At 46.4% G+C, this 19,561-nt stretch overlaps 1 protein-coding gene across 1 annotated transcript; it reads right to left on the bottom strand.

The window, feature by feature from the left end:
- Positions 1-1,305: 1,305 nt before the first annotated feature.
- Positions 1,306-18,806, bottom strand: LOC104307039 (phospholipase A2). The gene is made up of 4 exons (XM_009908072.2): positions 18,504-18,806; positions 14,058-14,223; positions 5,844-5,950; positions 1,306-1,527 (listed from the first exon to the last, which is right to left on the bottom strand). The coding sequence occupies exons 1-4, from the start codon at positions 18,544-18,546 to the stop codon at positions 1,364-1,366; spliced, it is 480 nt and encodes a 159-aa protein (XP_009906374.1). The 5' UTR covers positions 18,547-18,806; the 3' UTR covers positions 1,306-1,363.
- Positions 18,807-19,561: the final 755 nt, after the last annotated feature.

Genomic DNA, 19,561 nt, shown 5'->3' with positions numbered 1-19,561 from the left:
TAGCTCCTGCTTCCTCACATGACAGTGATTGATTCTCAGGCAGTTAGTGACTCGGGGGATATGCCACTATAGAAGAACATCTCCTGCATGCATAGGAGAGCAGCTTACCACCTCTGAAGCACGTGCAGCAGGTGAGGAACACACACTTTGGCAAAGTATGGCTGTGCCTACTAGTAAGTAGAAGTCAGAAAGCCTTGCTGACCTTGCAACAGCAATAGCCCGGTGTAACTCTGTTTACCTTTAAACACACATCAAGAAGGGTCCCCAGTGCTGTAAGGCATAAGACAGCTGGCTGTATAGACTAAGAAACACACTAACACACTAACCCCACAAGAAAGGTTGGAGACCTTTCCTGGGCCAGACTCTGCTTATCTTTCTGATAGGAAGTAGAACTCCTCCAACCACAAATAACAAATAACTCCCTCTATGATGTGCCCCCTCCTCCTGCAGGTCCAGAAAGCTAAAGTGGGTCACACTACTTCCAGTCTGGCACAGCTTGGGTCTTCAAAGCCCAGTATATCTTTTCGCAGTGATAGATTTTTAATCTTTTCCCCCACAAGCCAGTCCAACAGAAGTCTCTGTCTATTTTCCAGATCATATGCAAATGTCTGGGAGTTGCAGGTCAGGCAATGTGAAAGACCAAAAAAGCCTTTTGGTGATGGGTAACATGCATTGCACGCCAAACCTCTGTTTCTGCAAAGACCACTATCAGAACAGGATCTTATCCTTACTTTACTATATGAGGAATCATAGAAACAGAATGGTTTGGGTTGGAAGGGACTTTAGAGATCATCTAGTTACAATGACCCTCCCATGGGCAGGGATACCTTCCACGAGACTAGGTTGCTCAAGGCCCTGTCCAGCCTGGCTTTGAATGCTTCTAAGGAGAAAGCATCCACAGTTTCCCAGGGCAATCTGTTCCAGTGTCTCATCATTCTCACTGTAAAGAATTTCTTCCTAATATCCACTCTAAATCTTCCCTCTTCCAGCTTAAAGCCATTGCCCCTCACCCTATCACAACAAGCCCTTGTAAAAAGTCCCTCTCCAACCTTCCTGTAGGCTATCTTCAGGTACTGTAAGGCTGCTATAAGGTGTCCCCAGAGTCTTCTCTTCTCCAGGCTGAACAGACCCAACTCAGGCTGTCCTTGTAGAGGAAATGCTCCAGCCTTCTGATCATCTTCATGGCTCTCCTCTGGACTCTCTCCAACAGTTCAATAAGTTTCAATATGTTACCCTGTTTATTCTCTCCATAAACCCTGGGCTTGAAGAATTTTTCTCACACCATTATTCGTTCTGGTAAGGAGGTAAAATTTTATTCCAGCACCTTCAGATTCAAAGGGTCAGAAGAAAGGTCCTCAAAAGACTACTCTGGCCCCCCATATCTGAAGTGGCAGGTGGGATGAGTCTGTCCACATAAAAAGTCTGGCCAGAGAATGAATCGTGGGTTGTATGGGGCTGCTCCCCAACACTTGGCTGCTTCTTGGTCACACAAGCACACCATTTTCTCACACCGGTCTGTCAGGTTATCTGCAAAACAAAATGTGAGCAGAGGATGATATTCTGTATTGAAAGAAGGCAACCAACATTTTAAAGAGGAACTATTCCTTAATAAAGCAATTCTTAGGGAACAGAGGCTGTAGGAGGAGGCTGTAGGAGCAATTCTTAGGGAACAGAGGCTGCAAAGGACCAACACGTTGTGTTGCACGTATCTGATCCTCCTCTGTCTTGTCTTTGTCAACAGGTTTGACCTTAACTTTGGCTGAGAGCATCAGAAAGTAGCAGCTAAACATTATTCATCAATGCTTATAAAAGTCTGCCTGGCACAGAGCAGTCTCCACTTCTAGAGCTGCATGAACAATGGGGGTTTAGTTCAGTGGCCAAAGATTAAAAGGAAAATTATTTTGGCTTAGCCTGAGATAAAAATATTCCATTTTGCCTCAGTCAGTCAACTTTTCTTTTAACTGCTTCCTATGCACATCAGACCAATTTTAAAAGAATAAAAATGGTACTTTGAAAGAAATCAGAGTCTCCTGGAGGGGCATTCAGAAACTTGAGGGCACAGAAGCACCCTCTGAGCATCCTTCACGCATGCTCCATGAGTTGCCCTTACATCTCTCTGATCATGGCAGAAGAGCAAAGGAACTCCACAGCAGGCTTGACTTTTTATGAGTCAGAAGCTAATGAAGCTGCTCAAAATCATATGTATGGAACTATTTATAATGCAATTGTATGACTACGTGACTAGATAAGGACCATAAGGAACACCCAAGCTCAGGTGGCTACATTGAAAACAACCAGTTTGGGGTTACTGAACCCCATCCCATCTATAGGTGGCTTAAATGTAGCTGTAGGCCTAATACTATTTCACAGTGCAGTGCCTTGTTTATTTGAGGCTGCTACTATGGATTATCTAACATCCACCAAACCCTGCACCAGGCAATGTTTAAAACCTGACTTCATGCCAGTGCAAATGGACTTTGCTGCAAAACCAAGTGGAAAAAGTACAGGCATCTTTTCACATTTCACCGGGCTTTGCAGGATCAGTCAGTAAGCAGATCCCATCTTTCTTAAGCTTTTCTGAAGAGAACCACCTGTTTACCAGTACAAAGTGATGCAAAGGTCACTAAGCACTAAGTCAATTTTTTTCTTAGTTACCAGTTCTGCCTGATTATCTCCTTGCCCTCTCCTCCTTGAGTCAGAACTGTGGAACTGCTGAGGTTGGAAGAGATCTCTGAAATCATCAAGTCCAACCACTCACCTGGAGGTTGCAATTCCAGAGCCCCTAAGCCTCTATCACTAAACTATGTGCCTAAGCACCACATCCATACATTTTTTGAACAGCTCCAGGGATGGTGTCTCCAACACCTCCCTGGGCAGCCTGTTCCAATGCTTGATAACCCTTTCTGTGAAGATATTTTTCCTTGCCATAGAATGATCCAGGCCAGAGAGGACCTCCAAAGGTCATCCAGTCCGACCTCCCTGCGGTCAGTAGGGACATCCCCAACTAGATCAAGCTGCCCAGGGCCTTGTCAAGCCTCACCTTGAATATCTCCAGGGAAGGGGCTTCTACCACCTCCCTGGGCAACCTGTTCCAGTGTTCCACTACCCTCATAGTAAAGAACTTGTTCCTAACATCCAATCTAAATCTGCTCTTCTCCACCTTAAAGCCATTGCCCCTTGTTCTGTCACTGCAGGCTTTTGTAAACAGACTCTCCCCATCCTTCTTGTAGGCCCCTTTCAGGTACTGGAAGGTTGCTATTAGGTCTCCCCAGAGCCTCCTCTTCTCCAGGTTGAGCCACCCCAGCTCCCTCAGCCTGTCCTTGTAGCAGAGGTGCTCCAACCCCTTGATCATTTCTGTGGCCCTCCTCTGCACCTGCTTCATCAGGCCCAAGTCCTTTCTAAATATCTAGACTGAGCCTCCTAAGATCCAGCCTGAGCTGTTTCTGGCACAACAATTCTTCCTGTGCTGTGCCAACCACTCTCAGTCTAATGTGAGTATAAGAATATGGCTTGGCAGTCATTTCTGTTAAAGGAGATTGATTTTTCTGACTTACAGCCTTTTCTAAAATTTCAGATATTTATTGAATAGAATTTGCCTACATGTGATGGCATATCTGGACTGAAAATACAGTTTTCATTTATTTGTTTGTTTGTTTGTTTTCAGTTCCACAAACAAAACTGCTTAAGAGTAGCAAAAGAAGGAGAAATCCCAGGTGAAATGAGTTTGTGTTTAATTTACCTGAAAATATCTGTGTATATGATACAGTACCAGGCTGTTGCCATTTATTTCTCTCTACAGCTCCCTGAAAGGAGGTTATAGTGAAGTGTTGGTCTCTTCTCCCTAGAATCAGGTGACAGCATGAGAGGAAATGGCCTGAAATTGTGCCAGAGGAGATTTACAGTGAATATTAGGAAAAATTTCTTTACTGAAAGAGTGATCAGACATTGGAACAGGCTGCCCAGGGAGGTGGTGGAGTCACTGTTCCTGGAGGTGTTCAAGAAACATGGGGACATGACACCTTGGGACATGGTTTAATGGTGATCTTATGCTGAGGGTTGGACTCAATGATCTTAGAGGTCTTTTCCAACCAAACCAATTCTGATTCTAGGACAATGCAAGCAGCTTCTGGACAACATTATCCTAGGCCCAGCAAGCATGCCTGGAAATTTAATTCTTCATTCTTTTTGTTTGAATGAGTTCTGACATTATACCTTCTGACATCATTACCCTAGGCCCAGCAAGCATGCCTGGAAATTTAATTCTTCATTCTTTTTGTTTGAATGAGTTCTGACATTATACCTTCACACTTCAGTAAAACCTGCTGTGCTCTAGCCTAAAGTAAAAAATTTGCCTTCAGAACACATTTCTGTTGTTCCTCCCCATGGGGAATGTCAGAGGAAGTGAAGCCTGCGGAGGGCTCATAGAAAACTGTTGAAAGATGCTTCTCAGACCTTTCCTGGACATCAGTTAAGGAATTAATGGCATTTTTTTTAACTAATGCTTGTTAGATTGGAGTAAGTGCAGCCCAGTGCACTCTTCTAGGACATACTTTGCTCATGCTTTATGAACTTGATAATACAACTCACATCTGGAACTAGGATTGTTCCTTCACAGCAAAAAGAAACAGGATTTTTTTTTTTCATATATATAAAACCCCCATAAGCTAGCAGAAAATATCTGTCAGTTATGGAAATATGTGTAAGTGGGAGGGAGAGCAGTTGTACATGAAAGCCATACATTCCTTAGACAGCACTTTGTAGTTCATAGATTGTTCTGGCACTTGGAAAAGAGCAACTGCATGTCTGCTGTGCCCCATCCCATGTCTGCTGGCAGATTTTCAGCTTTGGAGAGGCTAAGGGTTGCACCAGTAGAATATGGTCTTCTGATAAGGTAGAAATAGTCTTTCAGTGTTCCAGCAAGTAGCTGGAGCACTGAAACAGGCTGCCCAGAGAGATTGTGGAGTCTCCTCTAGAAACTTTCAAGACACACCCAGACACATTCCTGTATGGCCTGCCCTAGGTGAATCCTGCTTTGGCAAGAGGGTTGGACTTGATGACTTCCAGATGTCACTTCCAACCCCTACCATTCTATGATTCTATAATTCCCTGTTTCTTTTCAAACTGTTGGAAGTGTTCTACAATGGATTTTACCACCAGGGATGTTTTGGAGGCCTAGAATTAGAAGTGACAAATTTTGACTCAAGTCAGCTGTTGTACGTTAGAACAGACATGAGTAATAGCCTGGCTCTTCTCTAGCAGTACATAATGGTAAGCAGAACAGTGAACAGTCCCACAGGAAGGAGAGTCAAAACTGCCATGGGAAGACCACCCCTGAAGAAGTGGTCACAGGCAGACCATTTCAGAGCTTTGGGAAGGTTTTGTAAGGAGCAGGAATGCTTAATGCACTCCTAGACAGATAGCCTTCAGAGGGCATCTGCATCCTGGGCCATCTCATCTAAGCTATACTATTACCTAGAAAGGTTGGAGCAGATGATCTTAGTGATCCCTTCCAAGATGGTATTCAGTGATTCTGTCATTCTTTGATCTTTGTCAAACAGAGATGGCTCCATGCCCCCCACTCCCGGTCCTCAGCCTGGGGAGCACTCAGGTTACCTAGGATGGGTGGTGCTGGGGCTCCAGCCTTCCTTCCAGCTCCAAATGGAGACTAGCAATTCAGGCGAGGGATGGGAGGAGAGCTCAGAAGAGAATGGACATTGCCTAAAGCAGCTTTAAAACCATCTGAGCATACACCTATCTGTGATGCCCACAAAGCTCTTAGGTCAGCCTATGCACCTGTGGAGGACGGAGCGAACCAAACCCAATGCAAGTAAGCATTCCCTTACCGCACCGCACGGTGTTCTGTTCACAGGCCCACTGGTACTGCTGAGCCTTGGGGCTGCAGCCTTCCTTCTCTGCCTTATCATAGCAGCAGTCATGCCTGTGGCAGCACCTGAGAGAGAAGAAAAGGTAGTTTGGACTCAGGCATCCTGCATGTTTTGTTCAGGGCTGTTTACATGTGCTTCGGGAGTGCACTACTCATGCACCACTCAGGACAGCAGTGTTTGCCCCAGCCTGTCAGTAAATCATCTGATGACAAACCAAGCATCCTGGCATCAATTTGAAAGCTAAAATGGCTCAGCAGCTCATTAATGCTATTGTTACTCTTGTGACCACAGTGCTTATTCCTTTGAGCTTTTGCCCTCAGAAGTGCAGGTGGCAATCCCACTCACTGAAACAGAGCTGACCATGTATGTGACCATGGCTCACAGCCTTAGGCTTTGAGCTGCCTCAGAATTTGGGGTAGGATTTTTTTTTGCCTTCTTCAACACCAAAGCAGCATCATCTCTTCAGATCCCCTAGAACTGATAGGAGCCCTTTGGCCCATGCAAACTACAAACTCATCAGCCTCAATGGTGGGAATGATCCCACGCTTAATTTCATACCCCTGAATATGAATGTCTCCATTGAAGGATCTATACTGCCTTTATGCATGTCTGGGACACAGTCCATACTATAGGAGAAAAATAATGTGTTTAAAAGTGCAATTGCATTTCACTGATCATAGAGGGCACTGAGGGCAGCTACCTCAGCTGATGACAGTCAGTGAGAGAGTTCCCATGATCAGTTGCTTCAGAATGTATAAAAATCTTGACCCTACTGGGTGGAAGAGGGCAGCATGCTGGAGGGGACAGAGGTGAGCCTCTTCTTCCTTCCTTAGCCACCATCTGGGGATGCTGTGAAGGGGATTCGATGCAGCTGCCAGGGCTGGAGCTGCTCTCACCCTGCCAGGGCAATATGAGTCGCCCTCTAGCCCTCTGCATCCAGTTCTGGGGCCCGTGACACAGAAGAGACATGGACCTGTCAGTGCAGGTCTAGAGGAGGGCCACTGAGATGATCAGAGGGCTGGAGCACTTTTCCTATGATGACAGGCTGAAAGAATTGGGGCTGTTCAGCCTGGAGAGAGAAGTCTCCAGGAACACCTTATAGCTACATTTCAATATCTGAAGGGGACCTACAGGGAGGCTGGGAAGGGACTGTTTAGAAGGTCTTGTAGTGACAGGGCTAGGGGCAATGGTTTTAAGCTGGAGCAGGCTAAATTTAGGTTGGATATAAGGAAGAATTACTTTACAATGAGAGTGGTGAAGTACTAGAACAGTGGTGTGGTTGAGGCTCCATCCCTGGAGGCATTCAAGATCAGACTTTGTGTGGCGATGGGCAGCCTGATCTAGTTGGAGGTGTCCTTGCTCATTGCAGGGGGGTTGGACAAGATGACCTTTGAGGCTCTCTTCCAACCCAATGCAATCTGTGAATCTGTAAGTAAGGATGTGAGGTCAGAGGCTGGAGCCAGAGAAGTGAGCTCCTGCGTTTCCAGAAGCTGTTCCTTTAAGACCTATGAGACTCTACTAAAAACCCCCACTCTATTAATTGGGAAGCTTAAGGCATGATCTTAAGGGTAAATGAAGAGTAAACAGCTTTTAAAGAAGCTCTTGAGCCCTAGATATGAATGTCTTCAAGACTTGGATGAGATGGCTGAAAGACAGCATGGCTGTGCTTGCCACCCAAGGCCAGAGGACAGTGTACCTGAAAAGGCAGAAACAGTCTGCAATGCACTCTGGGATCCTACATGTTATCTGTCTAGAAAAGTGGAAAGATCCCTGCAAGGAGGATAAAGGTTCCTTACCCAGGAAGTGGGGCTTCTCTGGAGACCCACTGGGTTCTGCCAGTACCTTACTCAAGAGCTGAGGAAAACTTCAGCTTGCAAACTTCATCACCCTCTGCTGCAGGAGGATTTTGCCCTTTTAGAATTTGGGTTTATGGTCATGAGGGCTGGTGAGCTGTGTGAAGTGATTAAGCCCAGGGAAACAACACCAACCAGCCAATTTTTGAAATGCAAAGAAGAAGATTTACAGCTAACACAAATTCTAATAAAATGACTGGAACTAGATCAAGTGAATCATATGAAAGAGACAACAGCATCCAACCTGTCAGATCAAATTCAGCCTGGAAACCCTGTGATTACACACAGGCTGAATTTAGTCCAGTGTGCTCTCCCTGTGACTGAGCTCCAAATTTAGTAGTTGAAGTAGCAATTTCATCCCACAGATGAGTCTGAAAACTGAATATTTTGGGGATTTTTTTTCCCCAGCTTGCAAACCTGTGCCACTGTGCAACCTAGAAATGTAACTAGCAGTAAGAGACTGGTATATCCTCCATGCCATCTCCTCAAAGGACTTCAGAATGGGACTAAGCTGTGGGTTATACATATCTAGTTTTCCCTTGAGAAGAACTTACTCTGTTCTGTTGAACACACAACCATAGAATGGCTTGAGTTGGAAGGGACCTTAAAGATCATCTAGTTCCACCCTCCCCTGCCATGGGCAGGGACACCTCCCACTAGACCACGTTGCTCAAAGCCTCATCCAGCCTGGCCTTGAACACCTCCAGAGATGAGGCATCCACAACTTCTCTGGGCAAGCCATTCCAGGGTCTCACCATCCTGACAGTAAAGAACTCCCTAATGTCCAATCTAAATCTACTCTGCTCTAGTTTAAAATCATTGCCCCATGATGGCAATAATGGACAGTGGGTCAGATCTTTGTTGGTCCAGTAACACCTCACTCCTGGGTTTGTCCTGAAGAGGTTAGAAGTGAAAGGCCAAAGGAGAGAAGAATTCACAGCCTTGTGGAAAGTGTGAAAATCTTGGCTTTCTCTGAGTTCCTCTGAAATGTCCCATATGATATGGAATAGATTAGGCTACAACTGAGGCATGTGTCATCTGGAGGAGCTGCTGTAGCCCAGGTCACCCTGGCTACCATACCTGAAGCTGGAGCACAACCTCATCCAACCTCAAGGAGGTAGATGGCAGAGCAGTCCCATCGTGGGTGTCTCCAATATAGGACATAGAGCACAAGAGGCCATAATGAAGAGCCAGGAATCAGGCTGAGCTGGGATGGAGTACCAGCTGTAGAAATAGGGCTTGTGAGGTCTGAAGAGCAAATCAATATCAAATCAGTAAAGCTGGTGTCAGTGATGGAGGGCTGTGGGTGAAGGAACAACAAAGAGACAGATGGTCAAAAGGAGGAATTAGGACTCTCTGGGCCAAAGGAATGAAATTGCTCTCCATGGATAGCCAGAGAGGATGAACAGAAAAGGAGGTAGGAAAAGAGTGAAATAAAACATCTCAAAGCAGATAAAAGATGGTCTGAAAATCAGGCAAGTGTGCTAGTGAGGTGTGCTAGCTAGCTGTGAGAACTTGCTGCTCCTTAGCTGTCTTGCTGGAGTCAGGGGAATTGCATCAGTTCTCTGGGATCACAGGATCTGCTGCACAGTTCTGCTTCTACTAACACCGTCTCCACCCAATGATACACATGACTGCAGAGAACTGACTTGTAGCTTACAGGAACTCAAGGCAAGAAGGCTTTGCCTCGTATTTTACAAACATCTCTTTCAGGTGCACTTAAAGAACTGCCAAGGAATGAAGACTAAGGAAACCTATTATTGTTCTTTGCCATTTTCAGATGGTGCCCTCCTGTCTGGAAAAGCCCTTTCCTACGCCTGTGCTGGAGCGTGGTGTTAAACCTTTAATAACCTGCTAACACTGGGATAGACCAACGCAAACAGAGTCAGCCAACACTATGGTGGAGCACTGGTCAACAGGTATGGAAAACAAATACAGTTGTGTCACCTAGTCAGTAACCTATTCATCACATCAGGGCTACTAGACAGCTCTGACAGCTATAGGCACCTCCTGCTGGCCAGAGGGATCAGCTGGCCAGACGCCTGCCTCTGAGCAAATGCCACTGAGGCAAGAATTTGTCACGTTGTGTTTGTCATCTTAAAAGCCCAGCCACCACTGTCTGTCCTTTTGTTTTGCTTTAACTCAGCAACTGAGGGAAAATCTTACTCTTCCCTATGAGTTTGCCAGGACTTAGATGAGCTATACCCCTACTGCCCTGCCTTTGACAGCATTTGGGTCTTTTCAGGGAGGCATCGATCACCTTCGGGTCCTGCTTTACAAATGGGTTCTGCAGCAATCTGGGGGAAACAGAAAAGGGAAGAAGAAAGGAAAGAAAACAAAAAAATCTATTGACTTATGGGAAAGAGATGCCATCATGTCTTGAAGTGATGGGGCTGTGAGAGTGGAACAAAAGGAAAAAGGTAATTACTGACAATGCCACATCAAAGTCGGTCTGTGGGATAAGGCTTATAAAAGTATTACCCACTCAGTGCTTGCTTTCTTTCTTCCTTTTTTTTTTTTTTAGCTTTTTCCATAAAGGAGAGGTACTTAGAGGCACTCTATCCCTGTCTAGACAAATTGACTGAATTACTCACAAGAAAATTACTCCTTTTGTAAGGGTCTCGGTAACAAACCGAGTAGCTCAAGGGAGTGAGTAATTTCAAACAGTGTTTGCCACTCAGGGCCAGTAGTTTTGCCACTCTGCTTCTTTCCTTTTGAGAATGGAAAATGTGCTCATTTTGACAGGCATGGGATACTCACCCACACTGATTTTTTGCAGTAATTCTCAGTAACAGGCATCAGATGATTCCTCTACCAAACATAAAATGCACTTTTGCAAGGCTAAATCTGGTGGGGTATTGCTGATTCTTCATAGCTAAGAACCTAAATAAAACCCCTTTTATTTTGGGGCTTTTATTTGTTTCAAGCATTGCAGGTAAGGAATAATAATGAACACATTTCACAGATCAAACCCAGCCCAGAAGGCAAATCACATCCTGGGTTGCGTCAAAAGATGTGTTGCCAGCAGATCAAGAGAGATGATTCTGCCACTTTCCTCTGCTCTGGTGAGACCTCACCTGGAGTACTGCATTTAGGAAGGACATGGACCTGATGGAGCAGGTCCAGAGAAGGGCCATGAAAATAATCAAGGGGTTGGAGCACTTCTGCTGTGAAGACAGGCTGAGGGAGCTGGGGTTGTTTAGCCTGATGAAGAAGAGGCTAATAGCAGCCTTCCAGTACCTGAAGGGGGCCTACAAGAAGGATGGAGAGAGACTGTTTGCAAAGGTCTGTAGTGATAGGACAAGGGCCAATAGCTTCAAACTAGAGATGAGTAGATTTAGAATGGGTGTTAGGAGGAAGTTCTTTACCATGAGGGTGGTGGAACACTGAAACAGGTTGCCTGGGGAAGTGGTTGGGGCCCCATCCCTGGAGGTATTCAAGCTGAGGCTCAACAGGGCTCTGGGCAGCCTGATTTAATTGTGGATACCCCTGCTTACTGCAGAGAGGGTTGGACTAGATGACCTTTGGAGGTCCCTTCTAACCCAGACCATTCTATGATTTTTACAAACTATCTGGTATTTTGAGGCATTTCCAACTGCAGAGTCTCATTTTCTGTCATTAAGATAAAATCCACATCCCACTGAAACCAAACACCCCCAGAAACACTGTGATGAACACAGGGACACATTTTACTCTATATTTTTCAGGAGTGCTAACCACTCATACCTCTCACAGTCTCCTAAACTTGAGAGGGGTGTCACTTGACCTCTATGGAAAACAGCTCTTAGGTGATTCCATTTAGCCTTTTGGTGAAAGAAGTATGCCAGAGTAGTGAAATTCTGGTTCGCTTTAGAGGCCTGATTGTGAGAGCTGGTAAAGAGCTAATAATAAACAAACAAACAAACACATTTAGACTCTGCTGTAGATGATGACAAGCAGCTCAAGAGATACTGATGAAAGTTAAAAAACAATAAATCTCTGCACTTGAAACTTTGTAGGAAGTTACTCACTACTCATGAGTCCTGTATTGACTGTTTTGTAGATGCAAATCAAGGATGTGAAGAAGTTTGGGGAGTGAAACTCACTGCGTTAATGAAAATATCTCCTCCAGTTTTAAGGCACACCTGCTCTCTTATGCCAGAGAGGAGTTGGCCTTTAACCTTAGCATCTTCTCTTCTTCATTTTCCCTTTGTCCTGCCAGTTCAGCAAAGTTTGGTTTTGACTCCAACAGCTGGGCACTCTGGAAAGCTCAGTGACCTTCCCAGTGACCACACTGCCTTCACCTCACCTTTGCTAAAAGCAGCTCTTGCTCTTCAGTAACACCTGGCCTGTGTACTGCAGATAAACAGATAGACTTGTGTGCTCTGTCTGTAATGCTTCAAACCAGACAAGACTGCAAATGAGCTCGAGTCCACCATGCCCAAGATTAACATGTATGCTAATTAAAAAAAAACCAACAAGAAACAACCAAAACCCAACAAAACACCAAAGACAAACAAGGAAGAGGCCTTTGATTGCAGCACCTCCTAGACTAATTGCTTTTAGCCTTGTGAACAACAAGCACAGCATCTTCCCTGCCAACAATGAAAAGGGAAAATACACCATGCTCTCCCCTGTTGCTCTTCCTCAATTCAGTGTGAGCTAACAGGCAATCAAGGCAACAGGTTTGATTACTCCTTGCAATAACCTGGATTTCTTCTAGAGGATGAACAGTGATATTCCCATTGCTGCCTTTTTGAAGTCCTGGGTGAAATAACCCTCTGTGAATCACCATGTAGCTATTTCAGGAAATCCTATCCTGGTTTCTCCCTTACCTTTCACCACATATAGTACAAGGTCCCAAGAGCTTTGGTCTCATCCAGAAAGTGGCTAACCCCTCATTCAGAGAATCACAGAATGATAGGGGTTGGAAGGGACCTCTGGAGATCATCTAGTCCAACCCCACCACCACCACCATAGCAGGTTCACCCCAGAGTAGGTTGCACAGGATTGGCATCCAGGTGAGTTTTGAATGGCTCCAGAAATGGAAAATCTGGGCAGCTTGTTCCAGTGCTCTGCCACCCTCAAAGTAAACAAGTTCCCCCTTGTGTTTAGAAGCAACTTTGTAAGTTCAAGTTTGTGCCCATTACCTCTTGTCCTGTCACTGGGCACCACTGAAAAAAGACTGGCCCCATCCTGACAGCTACCCTTTAAGTATTTATAAGCATTGATAAGATCCCCCTCAGTCTTCTCCTGTCCAGGCCAAAAAGCCCCAAGTGCCTTAGCCACTCTTCATAAGACAGATGTTTTAGTCCCCTAATCATCTTTGTAGCCCTTTGCTGTACCCTCTCAAGCAGCTCCCTGCCCTTCTTGAACTGGCAAGCCCAGAACTGGACACAGTACTCCAGATGAAGCCTCACCAGGGCAGAGTAGAGGGGGAAGATAACCCCAAGTTATCATTGAAACCCCAAATGATATGTGGGTCCTCACTCACAATTCTCCAGTGCTTTTTATACATACTAAGTCCTCTCTCCACAAGGCAGCAATGATTATATGGAGTCACAGTAGTAGAAATGGGGAAAAGTAGAGAGATCTGTACTGCTTCTGGACATGGGGGTCCTGGTGGATGGAAGGATGACCATGAGCAAGCAGTGTGCTCTTGTGGTCAAGAAGGCCAATGCCATTCTGGGGTGGATTAGAAGGGGTGTGACCAGCAGGTCGAGAGAGGTTCTCCTCCCCCTCTACTCTGCCCTGGTGAGGCTGCATCTGGAATACTGTGTCCAGTTCTGGGCCCCTCAGTTCAAGAAAGACACAGAACTGTATCACAGTATCACTAAGGTTGGATACAGTTCCCTGTCTTGAAACTGCTTGAAAGACTCCAGTGCAGAGCCACGAGGATGATTAAGGGAGTGGAACATCTTCCTTATGAGGAGAGACTGAGGGAGCTGGGGCTCTTCAGCTTGGAGAAGAGAAGACTGAGAGGTGACCACATCAATGTTTATAAATAATGTAAAGGGTGGGTGCCAAGGGGTTGGAGCCAGGTGATGCCCAATGACAGGACAAGGGGCAATGGGTGGAAGTTCAGACATAGGAAGTTTCACATAAATATGAGGGAAATTTTTTTCACTGTGAGGGTGACAGAACACTGGAGCAGGCTGCCCAGGGTGGTGGTGGAGCATCCCTCTCTGGAGATATTCAAAACTCACCTGGATGAGTTCCTGTGTAATCTGGTGTAGGTGATCCTGCTCTGGCAGGGGGGGGTTGGACTGGATGATCTTTCAAGGTCCCTTCCAGCCCCTGAAATTCTGTGATTCTGTGATGTTGTTAAAAATCTTCTTACCAGTCTGTTCTATCTTTAGGCCAGCCTTGTCCTCCCAGTCCACAGTAGCATCCGTAGCCAATATACGCCAGGGGAGACCGTCCTGTGCCACACGAGATAGCTCCTGCCAACTCGATGATGCCTCGGGTGTGCAGTGAATGGGATTTTCCCAGAGCACCTTTCCAAACTGCAAAGACAGGACATGGCTACACACAGGGATTAAACATGCCTGACAACAATTTCCCTGAATCCTTGAGAGTCATGGGTCTTTGTTCAACTGCTTGATTTGGTGCAGCCTTGACAATCTAATTAGCCATGACAATGAGCCTGCAAAGGGGACTCTGAGGAGCCTTACCTGAGGGCTTGGACAAGCAGAAGTTGGATGCAGAAATACCCAATCAGTCTATTTCTGCAGAGGGAGCTCAATTCAAGCAAGTCTTACAAGCTCTGGTGTGCTAGCTTATGGCTGCAGCTATATGGGCCCCTCAATTTAAGAAGGACATTGAGACTCTTGAACATGTCCAAAGAAGGGCAACAAGGCTGGGGAGAGGTCTGGGGCACAGCCCTATGAGGAGAGGCTGAGGGAGCTGGGATTGCTTAGCCTGGAGAAGAGGAGGCTCGGGGGAGACCTTATTGCTCTCTACAACTACCTGAAGAGAGGTTGTAGCCAGGAGGGGGGTGTCTCGTCTCCCAGGCAACCAGCACCAGAACAAGAGGACACAGTCTCAAGCTGCACCAGGGGAAGTTTAGGCTCGAGGTGAGGAGAAAGTTCTTCACTGAGAGTTGTTAGCCATTGGAATGTGCTGCCCAGGGAGGTGGTGGAGTCACCATCCCTGGTGGTGTTCAAGAGGGGATTGGACATTGCACTTGGTGCCATGGGTTAGTAGTCATGAGGTGTTGGGTGACAGGTTGGACTTGATGATCTTTGAGGTCTCTTCCAACCTTATTGATTCTATGGCACCTGGGAAGGATGTGCCCGGTTTTGAACACCACAGAGCCTGAGCTGTTCAGCTTTGCCGGGCTTGTGCCAGCACCATGCAGAGCCTGCTGGGCTTCAGTGCACCCCAGAGCTCCCACACCTGGCAAAGCTTACTAGCTACACTGTGATTCCAAGCAGGATTTGAAACAGCAGAGGACAAGCAACTCAACCAGATCTAACATGGGCTCTATGGAAAAAAAGTAAGAGAGCTTTCTGCGTTTCCCAGGATGGTCCCACATTATCCAAGTTTCTTCTGCTATTCAGGATATTGTAACCCCTTCTCCAAATGGCAAAAGTCTGACAGCACTATTAATTTGCGTAGAATCATAAAGGTTGGAAAAGACCTCTAAGATCATCAAGTCCAACCTTCTATCCAAAACCTCAGTGACTACTAGACCACGTTCCAAAGTGCCACGTCTGCTTTTTTAAATACCTCCAGGGATGGTGACTCTACCACCTCCCTGGGCAAAAGAGTATAGAGGGAGAGCTACAAATCCCTGAGCCTTTAAGGTATACTTTGGCAAGGATGGAGTTCCTGCATTAGCCAAGATGTATGTGTGTCAGCTTTGTTTTGAGCATTTGGAAGTGCTGGCAACACTTACATCTCCTTCACTTACTACATTCCATTTAAGTCATAACATTAGGTTGGCTGCATTCATTTGGGGGAGGGGGGGGGAGATAGAAAATGGTGCTCTGTGTCAGCTGAAGTGTGTGGATGGCTGCCCAAAAATCCAGTGTGGAGTTTTCTGAGTTAGAAGCCTTTCACAGAGTGTTGTGATCTCACATACTAATTTACAACTTTTCTAGAAACCAGACTCTACCTTGCAGTAACTTAATGAAACCAAGAGTACCCTGCCCCTAATACTCTGACCACTGTGGTGCTCAGCTACAAAGGTTGATGTTTGTCATGCTGACAATAGCAACAGATAGCATTTTCTGCCTGGGTTTACTGTGAAGGACCAAGTGCTCTTTGCACTGTTGTATCACACATGGCAAAGCTACTCACCAGTAGCATCAAACCCCTCAGGCTTCGTGCCCCACTGATTCTCTCATCCCAACCAAGCACAGCCACTCTGAAAAGCCTGCTGAAATAGGAGGATTTTGTGGCATGCTTGAATGGAGAAGGTAACATCTGGGAGCTAGGAACCCACCACCAAAGTTGTTTTCCACCTGCCCCCAGCTGTTGCAGCACACTTGACCTCTTCAAAGTGCTGTGCAAACACGAACTAATTAATCCCCTAAACCACCCAAGGACTCAATACTATTATTAAAACAGTTGCTTTCCTTTTAAAACCAAGCCTCTAATCCCCTTGCTTGGGCCTCTCCCTCCTTGCCTGCTCCAAACCCCAGTGAGGACAAAGAGGGTCTCTCCCCATGAAGGACAAGGGCTTTGCTCCCTCCCCACAGCCCAAACCCCCAACAGGTATGAGCACTGCCCTCCACCATTTTTGTCCCAGCAATTGGCACCTTGGGCTGTCCTAGTGCAGGGTTTCTCAGAGCCTCCTTATGCTTCTTGGGGCATTCCTCAGGGATTAAATGCACATTCCTGAAAAAGCAGCCACACTGCTCACCTAAACACTACTTGAGTGTTCAGGTTTCGTACTAAAAACACGTTAGATGTGTTATTCAACATTAAAGAGACAACCTCTTTCCCTTCTCCAAACAGCAGAGGTCTAGAGCTAGAAAGGGGCTCAGCTCTCAAGCACCCTAGGGGACATCACAAGCAATGAGCCACTCTGGATTTTAGGTTAAAAGTCATGCTTTTTGAGAGAGAAAAACAAAACAGAGACAAAAAGGTCTTTGTAGTCATTCAGGCCTCCCGACAAGCAGCTTGCCTGTATTTTCAGGTGTCTTTTGCTGACCTCTTAAGTCAGGTCTGCTGGACTTGGTCTGTTGACTGCTAGCTGAAAACAGCTGAGGCTTGTCTAAGGTAACTGCACCTCACCCAGAAGAAGAAAGGCCATTCTCTTTGGGATATCTCTGAAGATCAAGGAAACTGTAATTACAGTGCAGAGCTGCTCATGAAAGTAGAAAGCTCCAAAGGGAATGGAGTCCAAAAGACTCAATTAGCATGCTTAGGGCTGTGTGCTCTACAAGAGCTTGAAATAATGCAGGCATCCAGGCAGCCTCTGATGTTCCTGTGTTGTTCTTTGAAAGCTGGCTGTGGTTTGAGCCGACAGCAGCAGGTTGCTGCAGCTGAGAGGTCAGGCCCAGCAAGTATGTTTCAATACTCAAGTGCACAGCTAATAAGTTGACCAAGAACCGAAACTGATTTTTCTATGCTGGGCAGCCAAGACAACACAGCCAGAAACGCCTTGAAAAAGTCTGAGTCTCCACAGCAGACTGCATTTAAGCTGCATCTCTCGATAGGAGCATGTCCAGTCATTAGTGAGACTGCTAATGGGGCATCTTAGCAGACAGCATACCTGCAGGGAGGTGAGCAGAGGTGGATCTGACAACTTACACTTTCCTGCTTAAATGGGCAGCCTTTGCTGTAGGTTAAGGCAAGGCTTTGGGGTTTATTTTAAAAGGTATTACCTCAGAGCTGCCAGTTCACTGTTCTGTTGCCTCCCTGGGTAGGGGTTTTATATTAGCAGACATTCCATAGAATCATAGAATTGTTTTGGTTAAAAAAGACTTCTAAGATCATGGAGTCCAATCATTGACCAAACACCCCCATGGCCATTAAACCGTGTCCCAAAGTGCTATGTCTACACTTTTTTGAGTGCCTCCAGGAACAGTGACTCCACCACCTCCCTGGCCAGCCTGTTCCAGTGCCTGACCACTCTTTCAGTAAAGACATTTTCCTAATATCCAACATAAACCTCCCCTTGCACAATTTCAGGCTATTTCCTCTCATTCTGTCACCTGATACTAGGGAGAAAATTTATGGCTTTTAAAACCAAGCTTTATGAAGATCATTTCAAATTCAGATCAGTGGAAAAGTGCTTACTTCACTGTCATAAAAAGAGGGCATGTAAAAAGAGGATTTTAGGAAGACATTCTTTACAGAGAGGGTGGTGAGACACTGGAGCAGGTTGCCCAGGGAGGTTGTGGATGCACCTTCCCTGGAAGTGTTTAAGGCCAAGTTGGACAGGGCTTTGAGCAACCTGGTCTAGTGGGAGGTGTTCCATGGCAGGGGGGTTGGAACTTCAAGGTCCCTTCCAACCCAAACCATTCTCTGATTCTATGAAGGAACAAAGACACCAACAACTTCATAGCAGAAAACTATTCTGAAAGAAAATGTCCTGTGTTTATACAGCCCCAGCTCTGCAATGTGCCAGGGAAGCAGAGCAGGCAGGCAGCTCACTCACACAGCCCCTCACGATAGAGTTGGAGAGAGTCAAGCAACCTTTTCTCTTTTCTCGCCTGGCCAATCCACTCTGAGATGTCTGCCAGGAAGCAGGGCAAGGCAGGCAAGGGGAGAAGATGTCCTGGGACAGGAGGAGGAATGGGGAGGCAGAGGGACACAGAAATGTGGTACTCACCTGCTTGAAGCAGCATCAGCATGAGCAGCAGGCTGGAGCCCATGGAAAGATCACTCCCACGCTCCTGTACGCTGAGGTTGAGCCGCCGGGACAGCCGGCAGCACCTCACCAGGCTGCTGAGGGAGCCAAGGTGTGGGTGTGCTTTACAATCCTCCCGGGCTGCTGCTCCAGGGTTTATGTACACATGGCTTTGTGCCCGTCTGAAGTGAAACACCCTTCTCTACGATGCCCCTGAGCCCCAGCCCCGGTCCCGTCCGTCCCCACCGCGGGCTCCTTGCTGCGTGGGGAGATGGCGAGGGCCGGCTCTGTTTGCCTAGCATGGTCTTTGGGAGGGAGGGGCTGCTGGAAGGGCATTAGGCTGACGGTCCCCTGGACAGCCTGAGACAACCAGGCACTAAGCCGAGCTCCTTCTTTAAGCTGTTTGCTTACAGACCCTGGTTAACCTCTGAGTAGCTGCGGCAAAGGGAAGCCTGCAACCAGGCTTTCTGCGGCTCGGGCTCACTGCTGTGGTGTCCCCCTGGCAAGGATTTTCTCTTTTTATAGCTCCCTCTTTCCAGGGTAATTTTTAAAATAAAAAATGATTTTATTTTAAGACTGATTATTTTTCACTTGTAAAAAAGAAGAGACAAAACTATAAAAATCCAACAGAAAGAACACTGTTAGGTGTGAGTATCTAATTATAAACTGACCAACAGGGCTAATTCTGCATCACTCCTCAGAGAAAAATACCCTCTTGGCCAGCTGCTGCACCTGATGAAAACTCACCAGTGTGTAGGTCCAATCAACAGCAAGAGACAGCTGCATTGGAAGATGGCCTTCCCTTGTGAAGGGCAGCAGGCAATGCCAGCAGGAGGGATCATAGAATGATGTTAGTTGAAAAGGACCTTAAAAGATCATCTGGTTCTAACCACCCTGCCATGGGCAGGAACACCTTCTACTTGAACACTTTCAGGGAGGGGGCATCCACAAGCTCCTGCTCCAGTGTCTCACCACCCTCACTGTAAAGAATTTCTTCCTAATATCCAGTCTAAATCTACCCTCTTCCAGCTTCAATCCCT

This window comes from Dryobates pubescens, chromosome 8 (assembly GCF_014839835.1).
Source record: "Dryobates pubescens isolate bDryPub1 chromosome 8, bDryPub1.pri, whole genome shotgun sequence".
In the NCBI taxonomy this organism is placed as follows: Eukaryota; Metazoa; Chordata; class Aves; order Piciformes; family Picidae; genus Dryobates; species Dryobates pubescens.
Note: the sequence above shows the minus strand (reverse complement) of the source record. Positions and strands in the feature narration are given on the sequence as shown.

Coding starts and splice junctions, on each gene's coding strand:
- LOC104307039 (XM_009908072.2), bottom strand. CDS start 18,546: ATGGGCTCCAGCCTGCTGCTCATGCTGATGCTGCTTCAAGCAG. Junction 14,224..18,503: donor GCTGATGCTGCTTCAAGCAG/GTGAGTACCACA, acceptor CTGTCTTTGCAG/TTTGGAAAGGTGCTCTGGGA. Junction 1,528..5,843: donor ACAGAACACCGTGCGGTGCG/GTAAGGGAATGC, acceptor TTTGTTTTGCAG/ATAACCTGACAGACCGGTGT.